The sequence below is a fragment of the Oncorhynchus masou genome, chromosome 30, assembly GCF_036934945.1.
Source record: "Oncorhynchus masou masou isolate Uvic2021 chromosome 30, UVic_Omas_1.1, whole genome shotgun sequence".
Taxonomy (NCBI): domain Eukaryota; kingdom Metazoa; phylum Chordata; class Actinopteri; order Salmoniformes; family Salmonidae; genus Oncorhynchus; species Oncorhynchus masou.
In genome coordinates, this window is record NC_088241.1 from 41,533,663 (window position 1) to 41,559,666 (window position 26,004).

The following is a 26,004-nucleotide window of genomic DNA, read 5'->3' on the forward strand; positions in this document are numbered from 1 at the left end:
AAATGGGGTCCAGATTTGACTTGTATCAGCTTGAAAATTAAAAAAAAAAAAAAATCATTGTATTATCTAAACCAGATCTATTGTGTTATATTCTCCTACATTCAATTCACATTTACACAAACTTCAGAGTGTTTTCTTTCAAATGGTACCAAGAATATGCATATCCTTGGTTCTGTGCCTGAGCTACAGGCTGTTAGATTTGGGTTTGTCTTCAGGCGGAAATTGAAAAAAGTAGGGGGGTTTTAATCAAAGCCTATATTTTACACAACATGCTGGAAAACCTCAGTGCTTCAGGTAGCTTGGTTTCCCCATCACTACCTTCACATATTTGTAAGTAAGGTGACCAGTAGAGGTTGGTGTTTCAAACAGCTTGGAATCTAAAAAAGTACCGGAACCACAGCAAAATCAATGGGATCTCGCATTTTGCAACACACGGTTTGAAAAAAGCATGTGATCAAACGAAGCTTTGAACGTCAATAATTAAGTACTTCTGATAAAGTGATACATGCATCGGCACACTGCTTCGAAGTACACTGCTCAGGGATTTCGACAGAATTACCTACAAGCGTTAACTACAAGCAAAAATATATTTTTTTATCGTAACTTTCAAAACAATTGTTGATGTGACGTCTCATAGATTTGAGTCAGTACCACATAAACATTTAAAGTAATAATCACGTTTAATTGACATTGAGTTCAACTTACTAGAAGTATTTGAGTTTAAAAAAACTCGATTGACAGTGTGGATCTGTCCAAAATATATTGACCTCTGTAAACCCAATAAGGCCTGTAGAGGCCTTATCCATAAACAGTCAATATGACTGTCACGCCCTGATCTGTTTCACCTGTCCTCGTTATTTTCTCCACCCCCTCCAGGTGTCGCTTATTTTCCCCAGTGTATTTATCCTTGTGTTTCCTGTCTCTCTGCCCCAGTTTGTTTGTATGTTTTCCAAGTCAACCAGCGTTTTTCCATTCTCCTGCTTTTTGCTATTCTCCTTTTTCTAGTCCTCTCGGTTTTGACAATTGCCTGTTTCTGGACTCTGTACCTGCCTGCCTGCCTGACCTTTCTGCCTGCCTTGACCATGAGCCTGTCTGCCACACTGTACCTCCTGGACTCTGATCTGGTTTTGACCTTTAGCCTGTCCTCGGCCATTCTCTTGCCTACTCCTTTTGGATTAATAAACACTCCAACCATCTGCCTCCTGTGTCTGCATCTGGGTCTTTCCTTGTGTCATGATAATGACCCTTGATGTATTTATGCATTTTAATGAGCAGACATGCATTCCATAGAGCTGTGTTGCTAAACATCTTTCTACAAACCCCATGTATCCATGTTTATAAACCTCTATGAAGCCCTGTTTCATACTGGACAATAAATTCTTCGTAATCTCAATGTAAACGTATGATAAAAGCTGACAGGAATGTTTGATGTAGTGGCTGTAGGAATTGGCAGTTCACAAGCCAAATATTGGCTGAATGTGTTGGTGGCTCATTAACAAACTGCTATGTTAATGTAATTGGCTACTGGTTTGAGAGCTTCCATGTTGCATCTAATGTGTTGCTTTGACATTTTATGATTTGACTCAGTTGGGGAAAATCCACAGGTTTCAAAAGTTTCCCTGTTTCCTGGAAAAACGTTGCCAACCAGCCAGGTAGCTAGTCCCTACGACATGTAGAATCAATCAACATTGATGACCCAATGGGAGGAATCAAGGACTGTGATGGGTAAAATAATTACCCATTTTCTCTCCCTCCCGCTCCCCCCTTTTGCTTGTGTCCATTAAGCTAATCCTCTTCGGCCTGCTGGCGTCTGTGGCATCAAATCGGCTGTAACAATCAACTGTCCTCACACTTCACAGCTCTAATTCCCCTGAGTTTGTCAATACCTGCTCTCTCCTTACCCATGAACGGGCTTTCTGGGAGTGTGGCGGCTAATTGCCTGTGGTGTTCCTTTTTGCTGTCTAAATTGATTAGCTGGGCATGTGCAAGGGTACTCCAACATTACCATTTCACTTCTCAGAATTGAACCGAAAAAAAATATTCGGAGGCTTAGATGAAAGGGGTATCCATTTTCTACCCATCTACTCAACTCTGATCTCTGGCAAACACTCCTGCTTGAACATCTTTAAATGGACAGGGGGTGTGCATTTATACATTTCTCTCTCTCTCTCTCTCTCTCTTTCTTGTATACATCTTCCCTCAGCTGGCCAGAATATTGTTGTTTAATTGGTGTAAAATACAAGTTAAAAGATTAAGGGTGTTTTCAACTGGTAAATGTGGAAGGGTGACAATCATTTTGAGTAACTAAAATAATATTTGTTCTGTTCTAGATTGTTTAGATATTAAAAGGAATTCAAGGCCCCAATATAAAAGATGGAACACATATTTCAATCCTCTACCCCTTGCTCAATCTAAACCCTTGGCAAGTGAGAAATGGGCATCCCAATAGGTGCTGTCACCTGTCATAAAATACAGATCAATGCTACCCCATGGGAGCTGGCAAGAAGAAAGTAATTGTGTCTACGATTAAGTGGTTTTACATTTCTTCAATCCATATTACATGAAAAGTCATTTTTCAAGATGCTGTTTAACAGGGGGATTTAAATTTCAGTTTCTACCTGTCTGTTGCGCTAGGATTCCCCTCTCTGTCTTCTGAGACGATCATCAGTCTAAAAGCTTACTGCTTTTGTTAAACTTTTCATAAAGCACTGAGCTCATTCGATAAACTACCCCATGAACTGGAATTGTTTTCAAACAGAAACAAAATATGTGGTAGTAATGTTGAATTGTCTGAAGATGGACAGGTTTTCTCTTTTTACTGTGACTTTCACTGAATTTTACTGAATCATATTTCAAATGGTCATCTTGAGCTCTCGAAACTGCATTAACTGGTTTGTGGTCCCTGCAATAAGTAAACAGCAGACAGTGTAGATTAATGGATTGAAACCAATGGGAGTTAAATTGAGCAGGGACAAGTCATAGGTAATGCTGCATTCGTAATCAAGTAGGAGGTGGGAATTTACTAGTTGTGATGTCTTAAATACCAGTTGGATGCATTCACGTGCTTTGAACACATTGAGAATCACTGATTGGTTAATGGTCATCATGCTGCATGAACCATAAACTAAAAGTACAGCTATCAAGCTTGTACACAAATGATTGTGTTAAAATAAATATATTAATAGATCGTTTTTATAAATAATGTTTTGTTGCATTTAAATGCCAAAAATGCTGTTGTTGAGCATGTGAGAGAAGTGGGAGCTCAGGATGATGAACGAGTTCCCACTAGTAATTACCATTTCGAGGGCCGTTAAATATTGTTCCCACTTGGTTATGAATGCAGCATCACAATAAGATGAGGTATGTGACATGGGTTCTAAAGGTCTCAAACAGTCATTCTGAATCCCATGTAAAATAACCTTTTGAATGACCAAAACATCACCAATAATATTTTTCCAGCTAGAAATGCTCAGCATTTTTGAAAATGTATGTTTTCTAACTATTAGAAAGACCAAAAAAACAGCCTGAGTGGGCGGGGAGCTCAACAAGATATTAGAAAAACGCCCATGTCAAGTAACATGGACACATTGAGCAGTGCTGCGGTGAGATCATCTCATGCAAATTTGCTGATACGCAAAGCAACTCATACAACATTGAACATTGCATGCAACATTCAATCCTGTCACACATTATGTTTTCACAAATGATTTATGAATTGTTAGCACTGTTTTATCGAGCTAGCTAGTTCATCTTGGACTATTAGAGTTGAAACTAGACAGGGTGAAGTCTGGGTACACTTCATACTGTGGGGTAAAAAAAGTATTTAGTCAGCCACCAATTGTGCAAGTTCTTCCACTTAAAAAGTTGAGAGGCCTGTAATTTTCATCATAGGTAGACTTCAACTATGACAGACAAAATGAGAAAAAGAATTCCCGAAAATCACATTGTAGGATTTTTTATGAATTTATTTTCAAATTATGGTTGAAAATAAGTATTTGGTCAATAACAAAAGTTTATCACAAATGAACATTTAATTCTCTGGCAACAGCTCTGATGGACATTCTTGCAGTTAGCTTGCCAATTGCATGCTCCCTCAACTTGAGACATCTGTGCCATTGTGTTGTGTGACAAAACTGCACATTTTACAGTGGCCTTTTATTGTGTAATGATCATGCTGTTCAATCAGCTTCATGATATGCAACACCTGTCAGGTGGATGGATTATCTTGACAAAGGAGAAAGGCTCACTAATAGGGATGTAAACAAATTTCTGTTCAACATTTTAGAGAAATAAGCTTTTTTTGCATATGGAACATTTCTGGGATCTTTTATTTAATCGAATGAAACATGGGGCCAACAATTTACATGTCGCATCTATATTTTTGTTCAGTATATATTTGCTGACACGCTCAGTCAAATAGCTACCGAGCTATGTAAACTATGCCGATATATGGAGACTCCTGCATTGTTGGTCACAAGGCAGTACTTATTCAAATTAGCAAAGAGAATTAAATGAAACGTCACAAAAGGTCACAAAATGCCCTTAATAATCTCACCTCCTGAATCACAGTATTTGACATGAGAGAGGGGACTTGTAACTTTATGATAAACTTTATAAATGTAGAAGAATGTCATATTTCAGACGTTTGACTTCTGAGCTAAGTCAAAAAACATGGATCACAAAAGCTATATTATTCTTCTTTTGGGCAAGTAGTAGTAGTAGTAGATCTTTACTGGAAACATATTTTACTTATTAACAGCTTGAGACTCCTGAATGGGAATAACCAATTGGACATTTCAAACGATGATAGTATCATATAGTACCAGTCAAAGTTTGCACCCACCTACTCATTCAAGGGTTTTTCTTTATTTGTACTATTTTCTACATTGTAGAATTATAGCGAAGACATCAAAACTAGGTATGAAAGGACACATTTGGAATCATGTAGTAACCAAAAAGTGTTAAACAAATCTATTAATATATATATATTTTTTAAATATATGTATTATATATATATTTTTTTATATAAGTATTATATTTGGACATCTTTAAAGTAGCCACCCTTTGCCTTTATGACAGCTTTGCATACTCTTGACATCCACTCTACCAGCTTCATGAGGAATGCTTTTCCAACAGTCTTGAAGGAGTTCCCACATATGCTGAGCACTTGTTGGATGCTTTTCCTTCACTCTTTGGTCCAATTCATCCCAAACCATCTCAAATGGGTTGAGGTATGATGATTGTGGAGGCCAGGTCATCTGATGCAGCAATCCATCACTCTCCTTCTTGGTCAAATAGCCACAAATGACAGTTCCACTAAGCTCAAACCAGATTGGATGGCGTGTCACTGCAGAATGCTGTGGTAGCCATGCTAGTTAATTGTGCCTTGAACTCTAAATAAATCACTGACAGTGTCACCATCCAATCACCCCCACCTCATCACAACTTCTCCTCCATGCTTCACAGTGGGAACCACACATGCGGAGATCATATGTTCACCTACTCTTTGCGTCTCACAATGACACAACGGTTGGAACCAGAAATCTTAAATTTGGACTCATCAGACCAAAGGACAGACTTCCACCGGTCTAATGTCCATTTCTCTGTGTTTCTTGGCCCAAGCAAGTCTCTTATTATTATTGGTGTTCTACAATAGTAGTTTCTTTGCAGCAATTCAACAATGAAGGCCTGATTCACACAGTCTCTTCTGAACAGTTAATATTGAGATGTGTCTGCCACTTGACCTCTGAAGCATTTATTTGGGCTGCTTTCTGAGGTGCAGTTAACTCTAATTAACTTATCCTTTGCAGCAGAGGTAACTCTGTGTCTTAACTTTCCTGTGGTGGTCCTCATGAGAGCTACAGTAGTTTCATCATAGTGCTTGATGGTTTTTGCGACTGCAAAAAGGTTATTGAAATTTTCAGCATTGACTGACCTTCATGTCCTAAAGTAATGATGGGACTGTCGTTTCTCTTTGCTTATTTCAGCTGTTCTTGCTCTTATATGGACTTGGTCTTTTACCAAATAAGGCTATCTTCTGTGTACCACCCTTACCTTGGACTCCCGAGTGGCGCAGTGGTCTAAGACACTGCATCTCAGTGCTGGAGATGTCCCTACGGACCCTGGTTCAATTTCAGGCTGTTTAACAACCGGCTTTCATTGGGAGTTGCATAGGGCGGCGGACAATTGGTCTGAGGTAGGCTGTAATTGTAGATAAAAATGTGTTCTTAAATGACTTGCCTAGTTAAATAAAGCAACAACAAAAAAAACTTGTCACAACACAACTGATTGGCTCAAATGCATTAGGAAAGAAATTCCACAAATTAACTTTTAACAAGGCACACCTGTTAATTGAAATGCATTCCAGGTGACTACCTCCTGAAGCTGGGTGAGAGAATGCCAAGAGTGCTGTCATCAAGGCAAAGGGTGGCTACTTTGAAGAATCTCAAATATTGTCGCGCACTGACCTTAGATATCTCTGTTTTTCTATATATTTTGGTTAGGTCAGGGTGTGACTATGTTGGGTACTCTACTTTTTGTTTGTCTAGGGTTTTGTATGTCTAGAGTTTTTTGTATGTTTATGTTGGCCTGATATGGTTCCCAATCAGAGACAGCTGTTTATCATTTTCTCTGATTGGGGATCATATTTAGGTGGCCATTTTCCTCATTTGTGTTGTGGAATCTTGTATATGTTTACTTGCCTTAGTGCACATCAGAAGCGTCACGTTTCGTTTGTTGTTTTGTTAAATTAAATTCGACAACATACGGTGATCGCTACGTAAATAGTCATATTAAACATTCATGAAAATACAAGTGTCTCACATGATTCGAAAGCCTAGATTATTGCTAATCCAACTGTGTTTTCAGATTTAAAAAAGGATTTACTGCGAAAGAATACGATGTGATTATCCGAGGACAGAACCCAATAAAAAAAACTATTTCAACCAGCACAGGCGTAACAAAATCACAAGTTTCAATAAAATAAATTGATTACCTTTGACTATCTTCCTCTGTTTGCAATCCCAATGCTCATTGTTACACAATGAATGGTGTTTTGTTTGATAAAATCTATTTTTATATCTTAACACAAAACATTTTGTGAACTGCTTGTGTTTTGAATTCCTTCTCATTCAATTTTCAACTACACATTCGATGTAAATACACACACTAAAGGTGACTTTATCCAGTCATGTTTGGTTTCATTGCAATCAACTGGTTGTTTGTAACACAACCAAACGTGATGGGTCATTTCACGGGACGTATTGACTGAAAGAAACCGATTTGAAGACAACAAGTAATGAAATCATTGTGCACCAATGATATGACCGCTGTTTCGTTGATTGACTGTATTTTAACCCAATGACCACTGATCGTCTTGAAATCTAGCTTGGTCGATAGCCAATGAGCTGAGGTCATCGGCAGTATGTAATGGTTATGTGTTGGAAGACCAACCCATGTAGTAAACTCCGGCGTAAAGAGGGCCATTCGCCATTGAAGATTCATACTGGAAGGAGCCACGCATGTTATGCACAGCACTATTTTGGTAAAGTGCATCTTCAGCTGTTTATAAATCAATCAGTATAGCGACTAAGTCAGGGAAAGCTAAATCTAAGTCTAGATATATAGATGTACACCTAATTTTAGTAGAAATTGATCTGGAAAGTGAGACAGAGATTGTTGGAGGATGATTAATTTAGCTAGAATAGCTTTGATTCCCAAATGGAGGAATATTTTTTCAACGGAGAGGACCTCGTTTTGGACGGGTAAGTTCTTCTCATGCTAATGACGTTGTTTGTAATTAATAATATAAAATATTATTTGTGATTTAAATTTTTTTTAGTAGCAATGTATAAAAGTGTAATGAAATGTGTAAAGTACACGTTGGCTATACATTGTGGGAGGGAGTATGTTTGTATGTATGTGTATGACCCATAGCCTATGTTTGTGTGTGTATATATACAGTGCCTTGCGAAAGTATTCGGCCCCCTTGAACTTTGCGACCTTTTGCCACATTTCAGGCTTCAAACATAAAGATGTAACACTGTATTTTTTGTGAAGAATCAACAAGTGGGACACAATCATGAAGTGGAAAGACATTTATTGGATATTTCAAACTTTTTTAACAAATCAAAAACTGAAAAATTGGGCGTGCAAAATTATTCAGCCCCCTTAAGTTAATACTTTGTAGCGCCACCTTTTGCTGCGATTACAGCTGTAAGTCGCTTGGGGTATGTCTCTATCAGTTTTGCACATCGAGAGACTGAAAATTTTTCCCATTCCTCCTTGCAAAACAGCTCGAGCTCAGTGAGGTTGGATGGAGAACATTTGTGAACAGCAGTTTTCAGTTCTTTACACAGCTTCTCGATTGGATTCAGGTCTGGACTTTGACTTGGCCATTCTAACACCTGGATATGTTTATTTTTGAACCATTCCATTGTAGATTTTGCTTTATGTTTTGGATCATTGTCTTGTTGAAAAAAAATCTCCATCCCAGTCTCAGGTCTTTTGCAGACTCCAACAGGTTTTATTCCAAAATGGCCCTGTATTTGGCTCCATCCATCTTCCCATCAATTTTAACCATCTTCCCTGTCCCTGCTGAAGAAAAGCAGGCCCAAACCATGATGCTGCCACCACCATGTTTGACAGTGGGAATGGTGTGTTCAGAGTGATGAGCTGTGTTGCTTTTACGCCAAACATAACGTTTTGCATTGTTGCCAAAAAGTTCAATTTTGGTTTCATCTGACCAGAGCACCTTCTTCCACACGTTTTGTGTGTCTCCCAGGTGGCTTGTGGCAAACTTTAAACGACACTTTTTATGGATATCTTTAAGAAATGGCTTTCTTCTTGCCACTCTTCCATAAAGGCCAGATTTGTGCAATATACGACTGATTGTTGTCCTATGGACAGAGTCTCCCACCTCAGCTGTAGATCTCTGCAGTTCATCCAGAGTGATCATGGGCCTCTTGGCTGCATCTCTGATCAGTCTTCTCATTGTATGAGCTGAAAGTTTAGAGGGACGGCCAGGTCTTGGTAGATTTGCAGTGGTCTGATACTCCTTCCATTTCAATATTATCGCTTGCACCGTGCTCCTTGGGATGTTTAAAGCTTGGGAAATCGTTTTGTATCCAAATCCGGCTTTAAACCTCTTCACAACAGTATCTTGGACCTGCCTGGTGTGTTCCTTGTTCTTCATGATGCTCTCTGCGCTTTTAACGGAACTCTGAGACTATCACAGTGCAGGTGCACTTATACGGAAACTTGATTACACACAGGTGGATTGTATTTATCATCATTAGTCATTTAGGTCAACATTGGATCATTCAGAGATCCTCACTGAACTTCTGGAGAGAGTTTGCTGCACTGAAAGTAATGGGGCTGAATAATTTTGCACGCCCAATTTTCAGTTTTTGATTTGTTAAAAAAGTTTGTAATATCCAATAAATGTCGTTCCACTTCATGATTGTGTCCCACTTGTTGTTGATTCTTCACAAAAAAATACAGTTTTATATCTTTATGTTTGAAGCCTGAAATGTGGCAAAAGGTTGCAAGGTTCAAGGGGGCCGAATACTTTCGCAAGGCACTGTACATATTGTGGATTAGAGGGAGCATGGCCGAGATGCGTGTGTCTGCCGCTCCACCTTACCCACATGAAATAGCCTATTTGAGACTGTTGAGGGGAGGGCAGGCCCACAACAATGGCCAAAGTGAAATGGAGACAGTAGATACAGCTGGTCTGTTGTAATATAATAAAGACAGTAGATCTAGCTTGTCTGTCATAATATAATAGAGACAATAGATCTAGCCAAATGTCATAATATAAAATAGACAGTAGATCTATCTGGTCTTTAATAATAGAAATGAGACAGTGGATCTAGCAGGTCTATAATAATATATTCAACCTTATGTTTCCTGTGCTCTATATATATCTGTTTATTATACCTGTTGATACAGGGCTCATATGTGAAACTACTTTAACTGAACATTTTCTTTCACAGTGACACTGACTCCGAATGGTATCCCCCTGTGCCAAGATGTCCATCCCCCAATGAAGCTGGTTCATCTTGCCGGACTCCTGTTGTCTCAGCGCTACTGGGGCATGAACTGCAAAAAATGTACCCATTCCAACTGCAATAAAGGACTACAGCAAGGCCATGAGAGGTGTGGACCTGTCAGATGCACTGATAGGCTATTACAATGTTCTCCAAAAGACAATGAAATATTACAAGACCTTCTTCTATTATTTCATCAACATTGCTGTGGTGAATGCATTCATCCTACACAAGGAAATGGCTAAGAGCTGTGGAAAGCCCCCCATCTCACAGCTAGCCTTCAGAGAGCTGCTCATCAAGGAGCTTGCTGGCTACAGCACCACAGCACCACTGCACCACGTTCTGGCCCCTCTACCTCTGTCCCTTCTGCTCCTGCCACAAGTGGTGGTCATCTGCCCAAATTTATTTCTGCAGGCATGGATGTGTCTCAGGGCCAAAAGGGCACAGCAAGGAGGCGTTGCTGTGTTCTTTGCAAAATGAAGTCCCCCATTACCTGCACCACATGCTTGTTGACCCTCTGGTTTACAGCAGAAAGAGACTGCTATGGCACCTGGCATCAGCAGCACAATATTGTGTAGAGGACTGAGGGTCTTCCAAATATTGAAAGTGTTATTTTGTAAATGTATATATTTTTTTCATGTTTTTTCTGCATTTTTTGGGGTGGTGTGTTAGAATACCATTTTGGTATTTTGTATATAGTTATTCCCTTCAAAATGTACAACTTCACCAATTTGGGTACATTTGGGCTACTTGTGTGGGACACCTGGGTGACTTCATGATAAATGTCATGTAGCAAACTCATTTTGGAAGTTATCTTTTCTGAAACTTTTTTCATTGAAATTGTCCCCATCATCCTATCTGAATGTTTGTTTTGTCTTGTTCGTTTTAAAGATGATGATACAACAATAAAAAGAAAAAATATATGTTTTTTTAATTGTAATATCTAAACCATATCTATTGTGTTATATTCTCCTACATTCAATGCACATGTACACAAACTTCAGAGTGTTTTCTTTCAAATGAAACCAAGAATATGCATATCCTTGGTTCTGGGCCTGAGCTACAGGCAGTTAGATGTGGGTGTGTGTTCAGGAGGAACTTTAAAAAAGTAGAAGGGTGGCTGTAAGAGGTTAAAAAATCCCAAAGGTAACCATTCTCTGTGCCCTTGTCACGAGAGTTATGTTCTCAATGTTCATAACCCAATTCAATTACACTACTCAGTCTGCAACCCAGAATTTGTAAGATACTGGTTGAATAAAACAGACGGAGGCCCAGCTAAATAGTCAAAATGTTTATTCACGAGAGCGCTAGTTCATTGTACAAAACCATTCATTTTATACTAGCTCCTTACGCACATACTTTTACACACAAACAGCAGATACCATATGCACATACATACACAAGAACAGTAGGTATCCTACGCACATACTGTATCAATACCCAGCCGACAAAGATTAGGGACCGTGAGAAGCACTCCCTGTCCTCCCTCAAGATTAGGGAGTACTCACTGCCCTCTCCCAAATCTCTCAGAGGCCTCTAGCAAGGCCGGCACTGAATTTTGCTCAGACAGTCTGTGTTTAAGATACTAAAATGATATATTGTAAAGATTTATAATTTTACTGACTAAAACTACACACATCATTAATAATACTTATACTTTTTTATCAATTTCATACAATTATATGGTTTCAGGGTGGAATATTAATAATAATAATTCCATCAACAATCCACCCTTAATGACTAAATAATATACACTGATACCTCAAATACTATATGGAAACATAAATGGTATACAAGAATAATTCAAACCAATACATGCATATACATCTGATACTCAGCAATGACTGTTATAGGCCTATATCCAATTATAACGCTTCCTGTTAGGATTTTTAACACAATCTTCATTAAAAAACAGTCGTAAACATTAAAACAGTCTCATCTAACATTGGCTCCTCGTAGTTAAAAGACATGGAGCCATCTCCTAGGCCTGGATGCCTGTATTTGTCATCCCCCTGGCCGGAGCTCGTAATTGGTCCTTACCTCACCATCTGTTGCGTCATTGACCTCTCCAGAGTCCTGGAAATCAAACCCTTCACACAGGGGAACAAACAACATCCAAACAGAACCAAAACACTCATACAGGTGAAAGTTGCCCACAACACAGTGATTGACATTTTTCCATTTCCCAAACATACTGTCAAACCAATTTGTTAGACAATTATCCACCCCTGAGTTTTCCACTAAATCATGAGCTAATGTGGTTAAAACAGCCAGGGCCTTGGTCACTGATTCTTCTGGAGCTGTGTTATTACAATTTAAACATACAGCAATGGCAATGTTATAAAAAAATAAATGTACAGCAATGAACCCCAAGTATTCTACATACCCCGATCTTTTCTGCCAATTAACATATCGAGAGTATGTCTATTTTACCAGGTCATGAGGGAGGTGGCGGATAATTGGTCAGAGAAACCCTTTACTGCATCCCCAGTATCATTCACAGATCTCTGGTGATTATAAAAGATGTCATTAATCCAATCCACATTTTTATAAGTCTTCACCTATTGGATTCATAGCTTTGAATTAATCTGAAACTTCCCTGAGGATGCCAATAGCATTGAGACAAAGCTACTCCCATCCTGGTCAAAACTCCTCCTGTGCCTACTTCAGCCTCCTATAACTGGCCTCTGATGACTTAATCTACCCATGGTGTCAGATTTCAAAAATGCTTTACAGCTAAAGCACAACATATGATTATGTTATGTCATAGCCAATTTGAAAAAACACAGCCATTTTTCCAGTCAAAGATAAGAGTCACAAAAAGTAGAAATATAGATAAAATTAATCACAAACCTTTGATGATCTTCATCAGATGACACTCATAGGACATCATGTTACAAAATACATGTATCTTTTGTTCGATAATGTGCATATTTCCATCCAAAAATCTTTGTTTACATTGGTGCGGTACGTGCAATAATGTTTTGATTCCAAAGCATCCCGTGATTTTGCAGAAATACTCATAATAAACATTGACAAAAGATACAAGTGTTATTCACAGAATTATAGATAGACTTCTCCTTATTGCAACTGCTGTGTCAGATGATTTTCATCAGAAGGCACTCCCAGGAATCCCAGTTCGAAAATAAATGACTAATTTGTTCCATAAAGTTCAAACCATGTCCAAATAGCCACTTGTTGTTAGCGTGTTCAGCCCAGTAATCCATCTTCATGAGACGCAGGCACTTCATCCAGACAAAAACTCGAAAAGATCCGTTATAGTCCCTGGCAAACGAATCAATCTTTAACATGTTTTTAACATAAAACATCAATAATGTTCCAACCGGAGAATTCCTTTGTCTTCAGAAAAGCACTGGAATGAGAAGTAACTCTGTTGGGAGCGCGCGTCATGAGACCGAGACTCTCTAACAGACCACTGACTCAAAGAGGTCTCATGAGTCCCTCCTTTATAGTAGAATCCTCAAACCAGTTTATAAAGATGATTGACATCTAGTGGAAGCCCTAGGAAGTGCAACCTCATCCATATCTCAATGTGTATTCGGTAGGCCAAGCTTTAAAAAACTACAAACCTCAGATGTCCCACTTCCTGGTTGGATTTTTCTCAGGTTTTCACCTGTCATATGAGTTCTGTCATACTCACAGACATCATTCAAACAGTTTTAGAAACTTCAGAGTGTTTTCTATCCAATACCAATAATAATATATTAGCATCTGGGACAGAGTAGGAGGCAGTTCACTCTGGGCACGCTATTCATCCAAAAGTGAAAATGCTGCCTCCTATCCCAAAATGGTAAACTTCTCTAGAGTAGGGGGCAGCATTCGAAATGTTGGATGCTTTTGTTAACATACCCTAGAGAGGTTAACAAGATGTTTATCTTTCATTTGCTCTATTGGACTTGTTAATGTGTGAAAGTTACATATTTCAAAAAAATATTTTTGAGTTCCGCTACCCCTGCGCTTGAAAGATTAACTCCAACTGGTTGGACCAATAACCCAGGAGCGCAAGTGCCTAACCACCACCTTCTGGTGGTTTCTATTGTATGCGTCTTTTGCTGGTACGAGCCCACCCTACATCAGATAAAGCTGCTGTGAGGTTAAGAATTGTCTCCTGTACTTCCAAACCTAAATGAGTCACATTAACGATTACCTTTCAGCCATTAACCTCTTTCAGCTAGGGGGCACTATTTTTATGTTTGGAAAAATAACGTTCCCAATGTAAACGGCCTATTTCTCATGCCCATATGCTAGAATAATCATATAATTGACAGATTAGGATAGAAAACCCTCTAAAGTTTTCAAAACTGTCAAAATATTGTATGTGAGTATGACAGAACTGATGTCTCACCTGGCCAATTGCCAGGAAAAATGCAGTGACAAATTTTTAAAAAATGCTATGAAATTCAAACTTTCATTAAATCAACCATGTACGATACCAAATTAAAGCTACACTCGTTGTGAGTCCAGCCAACATGTCAGATTTCAAAAAGGCTTTTCAGCGAAAGCCTAAGAAGGTATTATCTGATGATAGCACAACAGTAAACAATGAGACAATAGCATATTTCAATCCTGCAGGCACCACACAAAACGCAGAAATAAAATATAAATCACGCCTTACCTTTGACGAGCTTCTTTTGTTGGAACTCTTATATGTCCGAAAAACATCACAAATGGTCCCTTTGTTCGATTAATTCCATCGATATATATCCAAAATGTCCATTCATTTGGCGCGATTGATCCAGAAAAAAACAGCTTCCAATTTGCGTAACGTCACTACAAAATATCTCAAAAGTTACCTGTAAACTTTGCCAAAACATTTCAAACTACTTTTGTAATACAACTTATTATTTTTAAAGTGAACCGAGGTGGGTTGGCTGAGTACATCAATCTGGCCAACCCAATCTCTCTAGAGTTATTGCTTTTCTAGGGAATTGTTTAATGTTTACCTTAAATCCTACATCTTAATCTTCTTTGACTCCTTATTCTGTAGTTTATCTTTTACTTTGTATCAATGACAATGGCGTCATATAATCAGTACCAGCAGGTGATGGATCTGGAAGTATCAGAAAGGTTACCAAGACTATGATGCAGCTCAGAGCCCCTACTCTTCCCGAAAACCGCCAACCCTCTCCTGCCCTTAGTCTGTCTGCTAGGTACCACTCCATACTCACACTTCTAGGAGCACACACAGTGATGAACGGTCAGGATAGGAAATGTTCGATAAGGAGGTAACCCCTGGACCCTGTTGGTACTTGGTTCTTCTCCTAACTCTGTGTGTGATCAGCAGTGTCAGCAGTGTTTATATGTGTACACACCTTCTTACAGTGGGTAACGTGGACCCAAGTGACTCTCCCAGCTATTTTAATGGCAAAGGCAGTGGTTTTAACAGAACCTGGTATGGGCCTTTCCAACGGGGCTGCTTCCAGTATATTCTTCTCAGGGACTGGATTCACCCCCCCCCGTCTCCTGGTTGGATTGAGTGAATCATCTTCTCCTGTAATTCACCTGTAGGACACAACATCTTGGACATACGGATTTGGTTAACAAACAGTCTTCTCATGTGTTCTGCTAGTATTTTTTCTACGTCTACCTGTTCTGATCCTTAACTCTGGCCTTCTATTTGTTCTGCCTGATTAGCTAAACTGTCATCCATTATTTAAGTTCATTATCCAAATGGCCCTCCCATGAGGCTGATCAGACCACAAAGGAAAGCCATGATAGAGGTCAAAAGTCATACTACCCTTTTACAGTCGTGTTTCATACTATATTATACAAATGAAAGAAAGACCATCAAACATTTTCTACATGTTGTATCCTAGGTTCCCAGAACATTATCAAAATAATTAATGTGTTTAATTAAAACTTCTAATATTCCATATGTGTGTGCACCCCTTTAAGATATCGTATCTAGGAAACATGGCAATCTCCTCAAACCCAAAGGCTAAAAACAAACAAAATATTTCCAGGCCTTTTCAATTTGGTAGCAAAATGCCTCTGTCTCACTCGCTCCCTTCAAGATTACAGCCCCCAGAAAACATCCGAAAGAAAGAAAATGAAGCTCTCCTTTTCACAGAAAAAACACTTGGTCAGCATTCATTATACTACCCCGATTCAGAAACCCAAATGTTTACTACAAACAAAACCTAATAATAATGATAATTCCATTCTACTCCCTCCAATAATTAGTTTTACATTTCCTCAATGATTCATTAAACTTAATTGAACGTGCGCTACCCTTGGTTACAATACTGTACTTTAAATCAATGAAATCCCCCTACTACTTGACTAGTTTAGCCCAAGCTTGCTTTGCAACATTAAATCCCATTCAGTATGTCTGCAAGCAGTCTCTGAAAATGCTTAATAGGAAACCCTGCCGTTAGACACAGACAAATATGATTAATGTGCACTGTCCATTTAAAATAAAATTAACTCAACCTGCAATCCACTTTGCTGAGCTGACATTGTTCCACGTAATGGAACAACATTATAATGTTAGAATACATTAACTTCCTGTTCAAATTCATTGGTGTTACCTAAACAATCTACAACTTTCCCTTCTCTTTCGGCTTCACCCTTATGAATTGTCCCAGACTTAAAAGCATTATGTAAATCGCCAAAATGTATAACCTACATCAGTCAATCCATAAGAATAAAAACACCATTCGATGGGCACAACTACCGCAATTATCTCTCGTCTATTATTTAGAATTCCTTAGATTTAGGTAACTGTCTCTTCTATGATTCAGTAATTTCAATATGACTCCTTTCTCAATACGTTATTCCAGTAGATCAGTTAGGCAAGACAACGTATTACATCAAAATAGCCTCGATGTTATTTAGAATGAATTAGTCTTTCAATTTAACCTAAACCAGCTATTAAAACGTTCAGTTTATATCTTAAACAAACACTAACAACCGTATCTCACCCGGCCAAACATATCAATATTTGAATTACAATCAGAATGAATTTTAGTCTATTGGTGCATAGGCTGAGATACGAACTCGATTCTCCCGCGTGTAGGCAAGAATTCAACCCCTGGACCACCAACACTATTAAAATGGAGACGCAAATAACCCAATTATTATAATTGTCTGAAGTCGTAAACTCCGGCACGTACTACCGAGACAATTCCCAGAAAATAGAAAAAAGGTCCAAGCGTTTCCCCAGCGAGGAATCTCCTTACTCTCTCTCTCACTCTCGTTGTCTCTGCCTCTGTCTTTTCCTTGTATGTCCCCTTATCTTCTCTTTTCCTTTCCTCTCTTGGCCCTTGTCACTCTCTCTATCTCCTACTCAGCATTTAGGAACACTTACTATTATGACTTTTGATAAATTATTAGGTCTCACACGCACATAATTTTTCCCATTGTTACCCATTGTTAGTAAAACCTTGTAGTTCCTATGCTTATTCTCAAAATCTATGTGTATGTATTTCTAATTCTGATTAAATTACTCCTATGTGTCTCACTGATGTGTATGTCACTACTCCCTATGTGTGGGCTCACAGTTATTATGCTTATTTTGCTATCTCTTAACCTATGTGTGCTTTTCCTTTCTTGAAACTGTATCTATAGAGGTGCCGATTGGACACTAGGTCTCACCCGTATACAACCTATAAGTTATTTTCCAGGGGTCGTAAATCCCTAGTCAGCAGCCTATTTTTCTGTTGTTGCTTGTTATTTTGATGTTAATATCTCGTAACTCACTCCGCTAAATTAGACTTCCCTTCTTTGTTGGATAATCAGACCTAGATGTGCGAAGATCTGACTCTCCCCTTCCTGCTAATATCCCCTAGATTAATTAATTAATTAATTATTTAGATCTCAATATTCTCTAGTTTATATTGGTACTGCAGATACCCGGTGTCATTACGGACCCCCTTCTACTGCTGCCGAGGTGGCTCTACACCCAATTCCTATCTCCCAATTGCATAGAATACTTTGTTCTCTACACAAAATTCTAAAATTCTAAAGATAGGTCACCGGGTTAGAATGCCTTATGGGAATTTTAAAATCAACACCTAAACTACACAAAAACAATCAAAAATTTCTGAATGTAGCCCGAGCATCAATTCCCCAGAATTCATGAATAAAGATTTACTGACCTTCGTCTTGTAGACTGGGAAAAGCAGTGCAGGTTGGATCTCGTCACCACCTTTGTCGTGTACCAGTTCACCACTGACCTGAAATAAACCCTGAATTCAGAGGTCTGGTCTTTGTCTTACGGATCTTGGATCTGCCCGTGCACGGTTTTCAGCAGTTTCTTGGGACGACAGAGGCAGATATTGAGATCCGGCTCGAAGGACCAAATTATCACGAGAATTATGTTCTCAATGTTCATAACCCAATGCAATTACACTACTCGGCCTGCAACCAAGAATTTGTAAGATACTTGTTGAATGAAACAGATGGAGGCCCAGCTAAATAGTCAAAATGTTTACTCATGAGAGCGCTAGTTCGTTGTACAAAACCATTCATTTTATACTAGCTCCTTACGCACATACTTTCACACACAAACAGTAGATATCATACGCACATACATACACATGAACAGTAAGTATCCTACGCACATACTGTAATATTCTAGTCATTCATTTAAACATATAAATTCCATCAACAGTCCTGAAACTATTACTTCTTCAATTAAGTATATGAAGTTACCCAACATCAAAACAAATTCTGTACGAAATTAAAGGCACTCATGAAGACACACATACTCATAAGTATCACATATCGATAAGAATGCTTGATTCTGATTTTTCTTTCATTATATTTTCAGGTACTTCTGTATATCAAGTTACTGCTTCGGACGCTGATGACCCAACGTATGGAAATAGTGCCCGAGTTGTCTACAGTATTCTCCAAGGACAGCCATATTTCTCTATTGATCCCAAAACTGGTAAGACACAATATTGTACACATTATCAACTTACTTTGACTGAATGCAGTGCTGGTTTGAATTAGTCATGAAATAGAATCAACATAAAATATTTATACATAGTATACTATCGTCGGATATGCTGTGATTTTTTCTTCGGAATTATCTCCACGGAAATCTCTCCACAATGGTTCCGTGGGCAAATGACATACAGTGTACAGGTAATGACAGAAGCTATCTCTGAGATGTAAGCAAACTACAGCCATAGAGTACCACGGAATAAGTCATAACACTCATAAAGCATATAAAGAACTACAACTGCCATGATCATCTGGACAAGACTACCGAATTGAGGCAAAGGTAAGAATCTCTGATTTAACTCTCTTATGTTTGCTAAATTTAGTAGTATTGACAGTTCTGTGGACTCTCTTGTACAAGTTTTAGATTGACACAATACTTGTTAGCATAGGTGTCAGTTAGAGAATACGTGCAGGAGCTGACAGGGATTTGTAGTCGTGCACGATGTCTTCTTTGATGCTAATTAGCATTTTTGATTCTGAGAGTAAATATAGCCGAATATATTAATAAAAGTCAACTTGTCCGAGAGAGATTTATGATTATCATAAAGTCACACCAGGGTAAGCTTACACGAAATCCAGTGGTGTAAAAAGTACATGAATTATAAGTCTAAAAGAATTTGGTTTTAATTAAATATACTCAAGTAACAAAAGTACAAGTTTAAATAATTTAAAATTCCTTACATTAAGCAACCCAGATGGCAGGATTTTTTAATTCATTTTTTTTATTTACGGATAGCCAGGGGCACACTTCAACACTCAGACATAATTTAAAAACGAAGCATTTGTGTTTAGTGAGTCTGCCAGATCAGAGGCAGTAGGGATGAGCAGGGATGAAGTAAGTGAATGAATTAGACAATTTTCCTGTCCTGCTAAGCATTCAAAATGTAACAAGTACTTTTGGGTGTCAGGGAAAATGTAAGGAGTAAAAAATACACTATTTCCTTTGGGAATGTAGTGGAGCAAAAGTAAAAGTTGTCAACAATATAAATAGTAAAGTAAGTACAGATACAACAAAAACTACTTAAGTAGTACTTTAAAGTATTTTTAATTAAGTACTTTACACCACTTCACGAAACACAGCACTTATTTTAAGTGTTTCTAAAATTCTCTATGGGAAAAATGAATGGTTGAAAAAGGATTAGAACCATTTCCCTGTTTTGACCGCTGGTTTGAACAGGTCGATCATCCTAGTCGATTACCAAACATTTCTGTAGAAAAGCCAACGAAAAAAGCTTAAGCTCAGTTTTTTTGTGTTGTGCTGTTGGCGGTAGGTGCACTTGGTTCAGAAGCCCTGTGCACCAGGTAGACCATTTAATTTGTATGAAAATACAAACTTTGACTACCCGGCGGAACCGGGGATCTTTGGCTAAATCGAGTGCTCCTACTGTGCTGTCCAATCGAATAGCCAATCGGATAGAGCACCAGCTGTTCCGGAAGACTATGTGACCACGATCCCCATAGCCGATGTGAGAAAGACCTTTAAACAGGTCAACATTCATAAGGCCGTGGGGCCAGACGGACTACCAGAGTGTGTACTCAGAGCATGCATGGAAAATTGTCAAGTGTCTTCACTGACATTTTCAAGCTCTCGCTGACCGAGTCTGTGATACCCACATGTTTCAAGCAGACCACCATATTTCCTGTGCCCTAGAATGCGAAGGTAACCTGCCTAAATGACTACCGCCCGAAGCACGTTGGTAGCTATGAATTGCTTTGAAGGTCATGTCTCACATCAACACCATCATACCTGAAACCCTAGACCCACTCCAATTCGCATACCGCCCCAACAGATCCACAGATGACGCAATCTAAATTGCACTCCACACTGCCCTTTCCCAACTGGACAAAGGAACACCTATGTGAGAATGCTGTTCATTGACTACACCCCAGCGTTCAACACTATTGTGCCCACAAAGCTAATCACTAAGCTAAGGACCCTGGTACTAAACACCTCCCTCTGAAACTGGATCCTGGATTTCCTGACGAGCCGCCCCCCAGGTGGTAAAGTTAGGCAACAACACGTCTGCCACGCTGATCCTCACCACAGGGGCCCCTCAATGGTGCATGCTTAGTCCCCTCCTGTACTCCCTGTTCACCCACGACTGCATTGCCAAGCATGACTCCAACACCAACATTAATTTTGTTGATGACAGAACAGTAGTACGCCTGATCACCGACAATGATGAGTCAGCCTTTAGGGAGGAGGTCAGCGACCTGGCAGAGTGGTGCCAGGACAGCAACCTCTCCCTCATTGTGAAGGAGATGATCGTGGACTAAAGAAAAGGAGGGCTGAACAGTCCCCAATTAACATCGACTGAGCGTGTAGTGGAACGGGTGAAGAGTTTCAAGTTCCTTGGTGTCAACATCACCAACAAACTATCATGGTCCAAAAACACCAAGAAAGTTGTGAAGAGGGCACAACAAAACCTTTTCCCTCTCAGGAGACTGAAAAGATTTGGCATGGGTCCCCCGATCCTCAAAAAGTTCTACAGCTGGATCATCGAGAGCATCTTGACCGGTTGCATCACCGCCTGGTATGACAACTGCTCGTCATCTGACCGTAAGGCGCTACAGAGGGTAGTGGGTACGGCACAATACATCACTGGGGCCAAGCTCCCTGCCATCCAGGACCTATATACTAGGCAATGCCAGAGGAAGGACAAACAATTGTCAAAGACTCCAGTCGCCCAAGTCATAGACTGTCCTCCCTGCTACCGCATGGCAAACGTTACCAGAACACCAAGTCTAGGTCCAAAGGCTCCTTAACAGCTTATACCCCCAAGCTATTAGACTGCCTAACAATTAATCAAATGCCACCCAGACTATATACATGGACACCCTCCCCCCCTTTGTTTTTAGACTGCTGCAACTCACTGTTTATTATCTATGCATAGTCGCAAGTGCTACACCAATATCTACAGTGCATTCAGAAATTATTCAGACCCCTTCTTTTTTCCACATTTAATGACAAAGCGAAAACTGATTTTAGCATATTTATTAAAAATAAAAAACAGAAATACCTTATTTACATAAGTATTCAGACCATTTGCTCTGAGACTCGAAATTGAGCTCAGGTGCATCCTGTTTCCTTTGAACATCCTTGAGATTTTGGAGTCCATCTGTGGTTAAATCTATTGATTGGACATGATTGGGATAGGCACACATCTGTCTATATAAAGTTACCATAGTTGACAGTGCATGTCAGGGCAAAAACCAAGCTATGACATTGAAAGAATTGTTCGTAGAAGTCCGAGACAGGATTGTCTCAAGGCACATACCTGGGGAAGAGTAACAAAAAATGTCTGCAGCATTGAAGGTCCCCAAGAACACAGTGGCCTCCATCATTTTTAAATGGAAGAAGTTTGGAAACACCAAGACTCTTACTAGAGCTGGCCTTTTGGCCAAACTGAGATATAGGGGGAGAAGGGCCTTGGTCAGAGAGGTGACCAAGAACCTGATGGTCACTCAGAGAGAGCTCCAGACTTCCTCTGTGGAGATAGGAGAACCTTCCAGAAGGATAATCATCTCTACAGTACTCTGCCAGACGGAAGCCACTCCTCAGTAAAAGGCACATGACAGCCTGCTTGGAGTTTGAGAAAAGGCACTTAAAGGACTCTCAGGCCATGAGAAACAAGATTCTCTGGTCTGATAAAATCAAGATGGAACTCTTTGGCCTGAATGCCAAACGTCACGTCTGGAGAAAACCTGGCACCATCCCCACGATGAAGCATGGTGGTGACAGCATCATGCTATGGGGAAGTTTTTCAGCAGCAGGGAGTGGGAGACTAGTCAGAATTGAGGGAAAGATGAACAGAGCAAAGTACAAAGAGATCCTTGTTGAAAACCTGCTCCAGTGCATTCAGAACCTGGACTGGGGTGAAGGTTCACCTTCCAACAGGACCACGACCCTAAGCACACAGCCAAGACAACGCAAGAGTGGATTCGGGAGTATCTGAATGTCCTGTGGCCCAACCAGAGTGGCCCAACCAGAGCCCGAACTTGAACACGATCAAACATCTCTGGAGAGACCTGAAAATAACTGTGCATCGACGCTCCCCATCCAACCTGATATATCTTGAGAGGATTTGCAGTGAAGAATTGGAGAAACTCCCCAAATACAGGTGTGCCAAGCTTGTATTGTCATAACCAAAAAGTTAAGAGCCTGTAATTGTTGCCAAAGGTGCTGAGTAAAGGGTCTAAATACTTATGCAAGTGTAATATTTCCATTTGTTATTTGTAATATATGTAAAAATATTTGTAAAAAATAGTTTTTGCTTTGTCATTATTCGCTAGAATAAGGCTGTAACGTAACAAAATGTAGAAAAAGTCAAGGGGTCTGAATTCTTTACAAATCCACTTGATTTTGTTTGAGCTTGAGTTTTGAAATATAATATGGTCTGAGAAGAATAATATTGTCATGGCAAGCATATACCCAATATGCTGTGATAATATATTTGGCCTAATGCACTGTCATGACATTGGCGTAGGGGGAGGTTTATGACCCCCATAAATACCTCTCTCCTTTTCTCTCTCTCTACTCCATAGAGTTGACTCTTGTAAAGCCTTTGTAACATAGAGAGTCTGGTAACATTGAAAGGTGGGAAACGGAACCATATTTCGGTAATCCAACCACTTGAAAATATGCATTGGTACTTAATGAATATGATCTCAGATCAGTTGTTGTCTAAGACATTACTACTAATGACAGGATGACAAATTGTATCTTGGAAAGTCGACACATTCTAGTTATCAGATTCACATGGAATTGTTGTGCATTTTAAATGTTTAACTTCTTATGGATCAGTGGTGTCCCACCTTGACAACTTCCGGTGAAATTGCAGAGCGCCAAATTGAAATTAAATTACTATAAATATTTAACTTTCATGAAATCACAAGTGCAATACATCAAAATAAAGCTTAACTTGTTGTTAATCCAGCCGCTGTCAGATTTCAAAAAGGCTTTACGGTGAAAGCAAACCATGAGGATTATCTGAGGACAGCACTCAGCGCACAAAACATTACAAACAGTTAGCAGCCAAGTTGATTAGTCACGAAAGTCAGAAATAGCAATAAAATTAATCACTTACCTTTGATCTCCATATGGTTGCACTCACAAGACTCCCAGTTACACAATAAATGTTTGTTTTGGTCGATTAAGTCGCTCTTTATATTTCATAAACCTCCATTTTGTTGGTGTGTTTTGTTCAGTAATCCAATGGCTCAAATGCGGTCACAAGAGGCAGACGAAAATTCCAAATAGTATCCGTAAAGTCCGTAGAAACATGTCAAACGATGTTTAGAATCAATCTTCAGGTGGTTTTTAGCCTAAATAATCGCTAATATTTAAAGCGGACAATAATGTCTTCAATATAAAAGAAAAACAAGAAAGGTGCACTCTCGGTATTGCGCACCAAACAGGTTGGGGAAATTCCACTGGCCTCTCATTGAAACTGCTCATTCTCCCTCATTTTTTAGAATAAAGGCCTGAAACAATTTCTAAAGACTGTTCACAGCTAGTGGAAGCCATAGGGAACGGAATCTGGGTCCTATCCCTTTAAATGGTGGATAGGCTTTCAATGGAAAAACACCCATTTCAAAACAATAACACTTCCTGGATGGATTTTACTCAGGTTTTCGCCTGCCATTTCAGTTATGTTATACTCACAGACATTATGTGAACAGTTTTGGAAACTTTAGAGTGTTTTCTATCCAAATTATATGCATATCCTAGCTTCTGGGCCTAAGTAGCAGGCGGTTTACTTTGGGCACACTTTTCATCCAAAATGTCAAACCCATTAACAAAAATGAAACTTCCTGTTCCAGGGACGTGCGGACTTGCGGTCCCCATGTTAAAAAGGACAAGGTCACCTACAGAACTAAGCCAACCTCAGCGTGAGCACTGGTTGAATGACAATAACCTAACGAATCGAATTTAGCATTAGCGCAGCAAATGTAGATGTGGGCTAGGAGAGGACGGACAGCGTATCCATTCTACCACGCTCCAGTTCACCACTAGACATTCTTCAGAGGACCAGAGATCCATGCTGGACCACCCCGCCTTCTATCTACGACCAATCTATCGAAGCGCAGCTCAGAGTAAATATTTATTGCATTTTCATTTTTTCAAATGGAGGGTTATTTAGACTGCATAAGATACTGTATTTACAATAACATAGCTTCCTACGGGCCGATAGAGACACAAAACCTTTTTGTTCCTCAGTCTTCCCGCTCTTTCACTCAAACCCAACCCACTTTCTTTGGGTAACTAGGCGTCATATCTGTTCCGTCCGCTAGGGACGTTTTCCTTTGTGACATCATTTGTAATCAATGTATAATACATTCTGTGTATATGTAATTCTGTGTGATTATTTGGGTATTTAGTAAATAAATCATTAAACCAAATTTTGTATAGCTGATTCAACTTGTCAGGGTTCATAAAGATAACCAAGAATTTACAACTTTCAGATGAGCCTGAATAAAGTGACGATTAAATATTGACTGCTACTGACGTAAAAGATTACTAGGTCTTAAAGAGTTTATTCGGAAGATAACAGCTCTATAAACATTATGTCGTGGTGCCCCGTCCTTCTAGTTAATTACATTTACATGATTAGCTTTATCAGGTAATATTAATGACGGAGAAATTATTTTATAGAATAGCATGTCATATCACTTAATCCGGCATAGCCAAAGACATGACAGCACTAACCTCATTCCTAAAGAACTGTTTTATTAGGTTAATGTTACATTTTTTGAGTAATGTGGTTTTTTTTATCGGAGCGGTAGATCTTGGCTTGCTTTTTGACTGTGAAAGTGATCTTGACTCAGAAAAGGTTTTCATTGATTATTTTTTTATTTCACCTTAATTTAACCAGGTAAGCTAGCTGAGAACAAGTTCTCATTTACAACTACGACCTGGCCAAGATAAAGCAAAGCAGTGCAACAGAAACAACAACACAGAGTTACACATGGAATAAACAAG

General features: G+C 39.2%; 1 protein-coding gene across 1 annotated transcript in view; it reads left to right on the plus strand.

Annotated features, from left to right (window-relative positions):
* The window catches only part of LOC135523160 (cadherin-18-like), a 217,440-nt gene that overhangs the window by 80,173 nt on the left and 111,263 nt on the right, over nucleotides 1-26,004 (plus strand). The window contains exon 4 of the mRNA XM_064949884.1: nucleotides 18,844-18,963. Within this exon, the coding sequence (XP_064805956.1) occupies nucleotides 18,844-18,963 (120 nt within the window). The remainder of the gene's footprint in view (nucleotides 1-18,843; nucleotides 18,964-26,004) is intronic.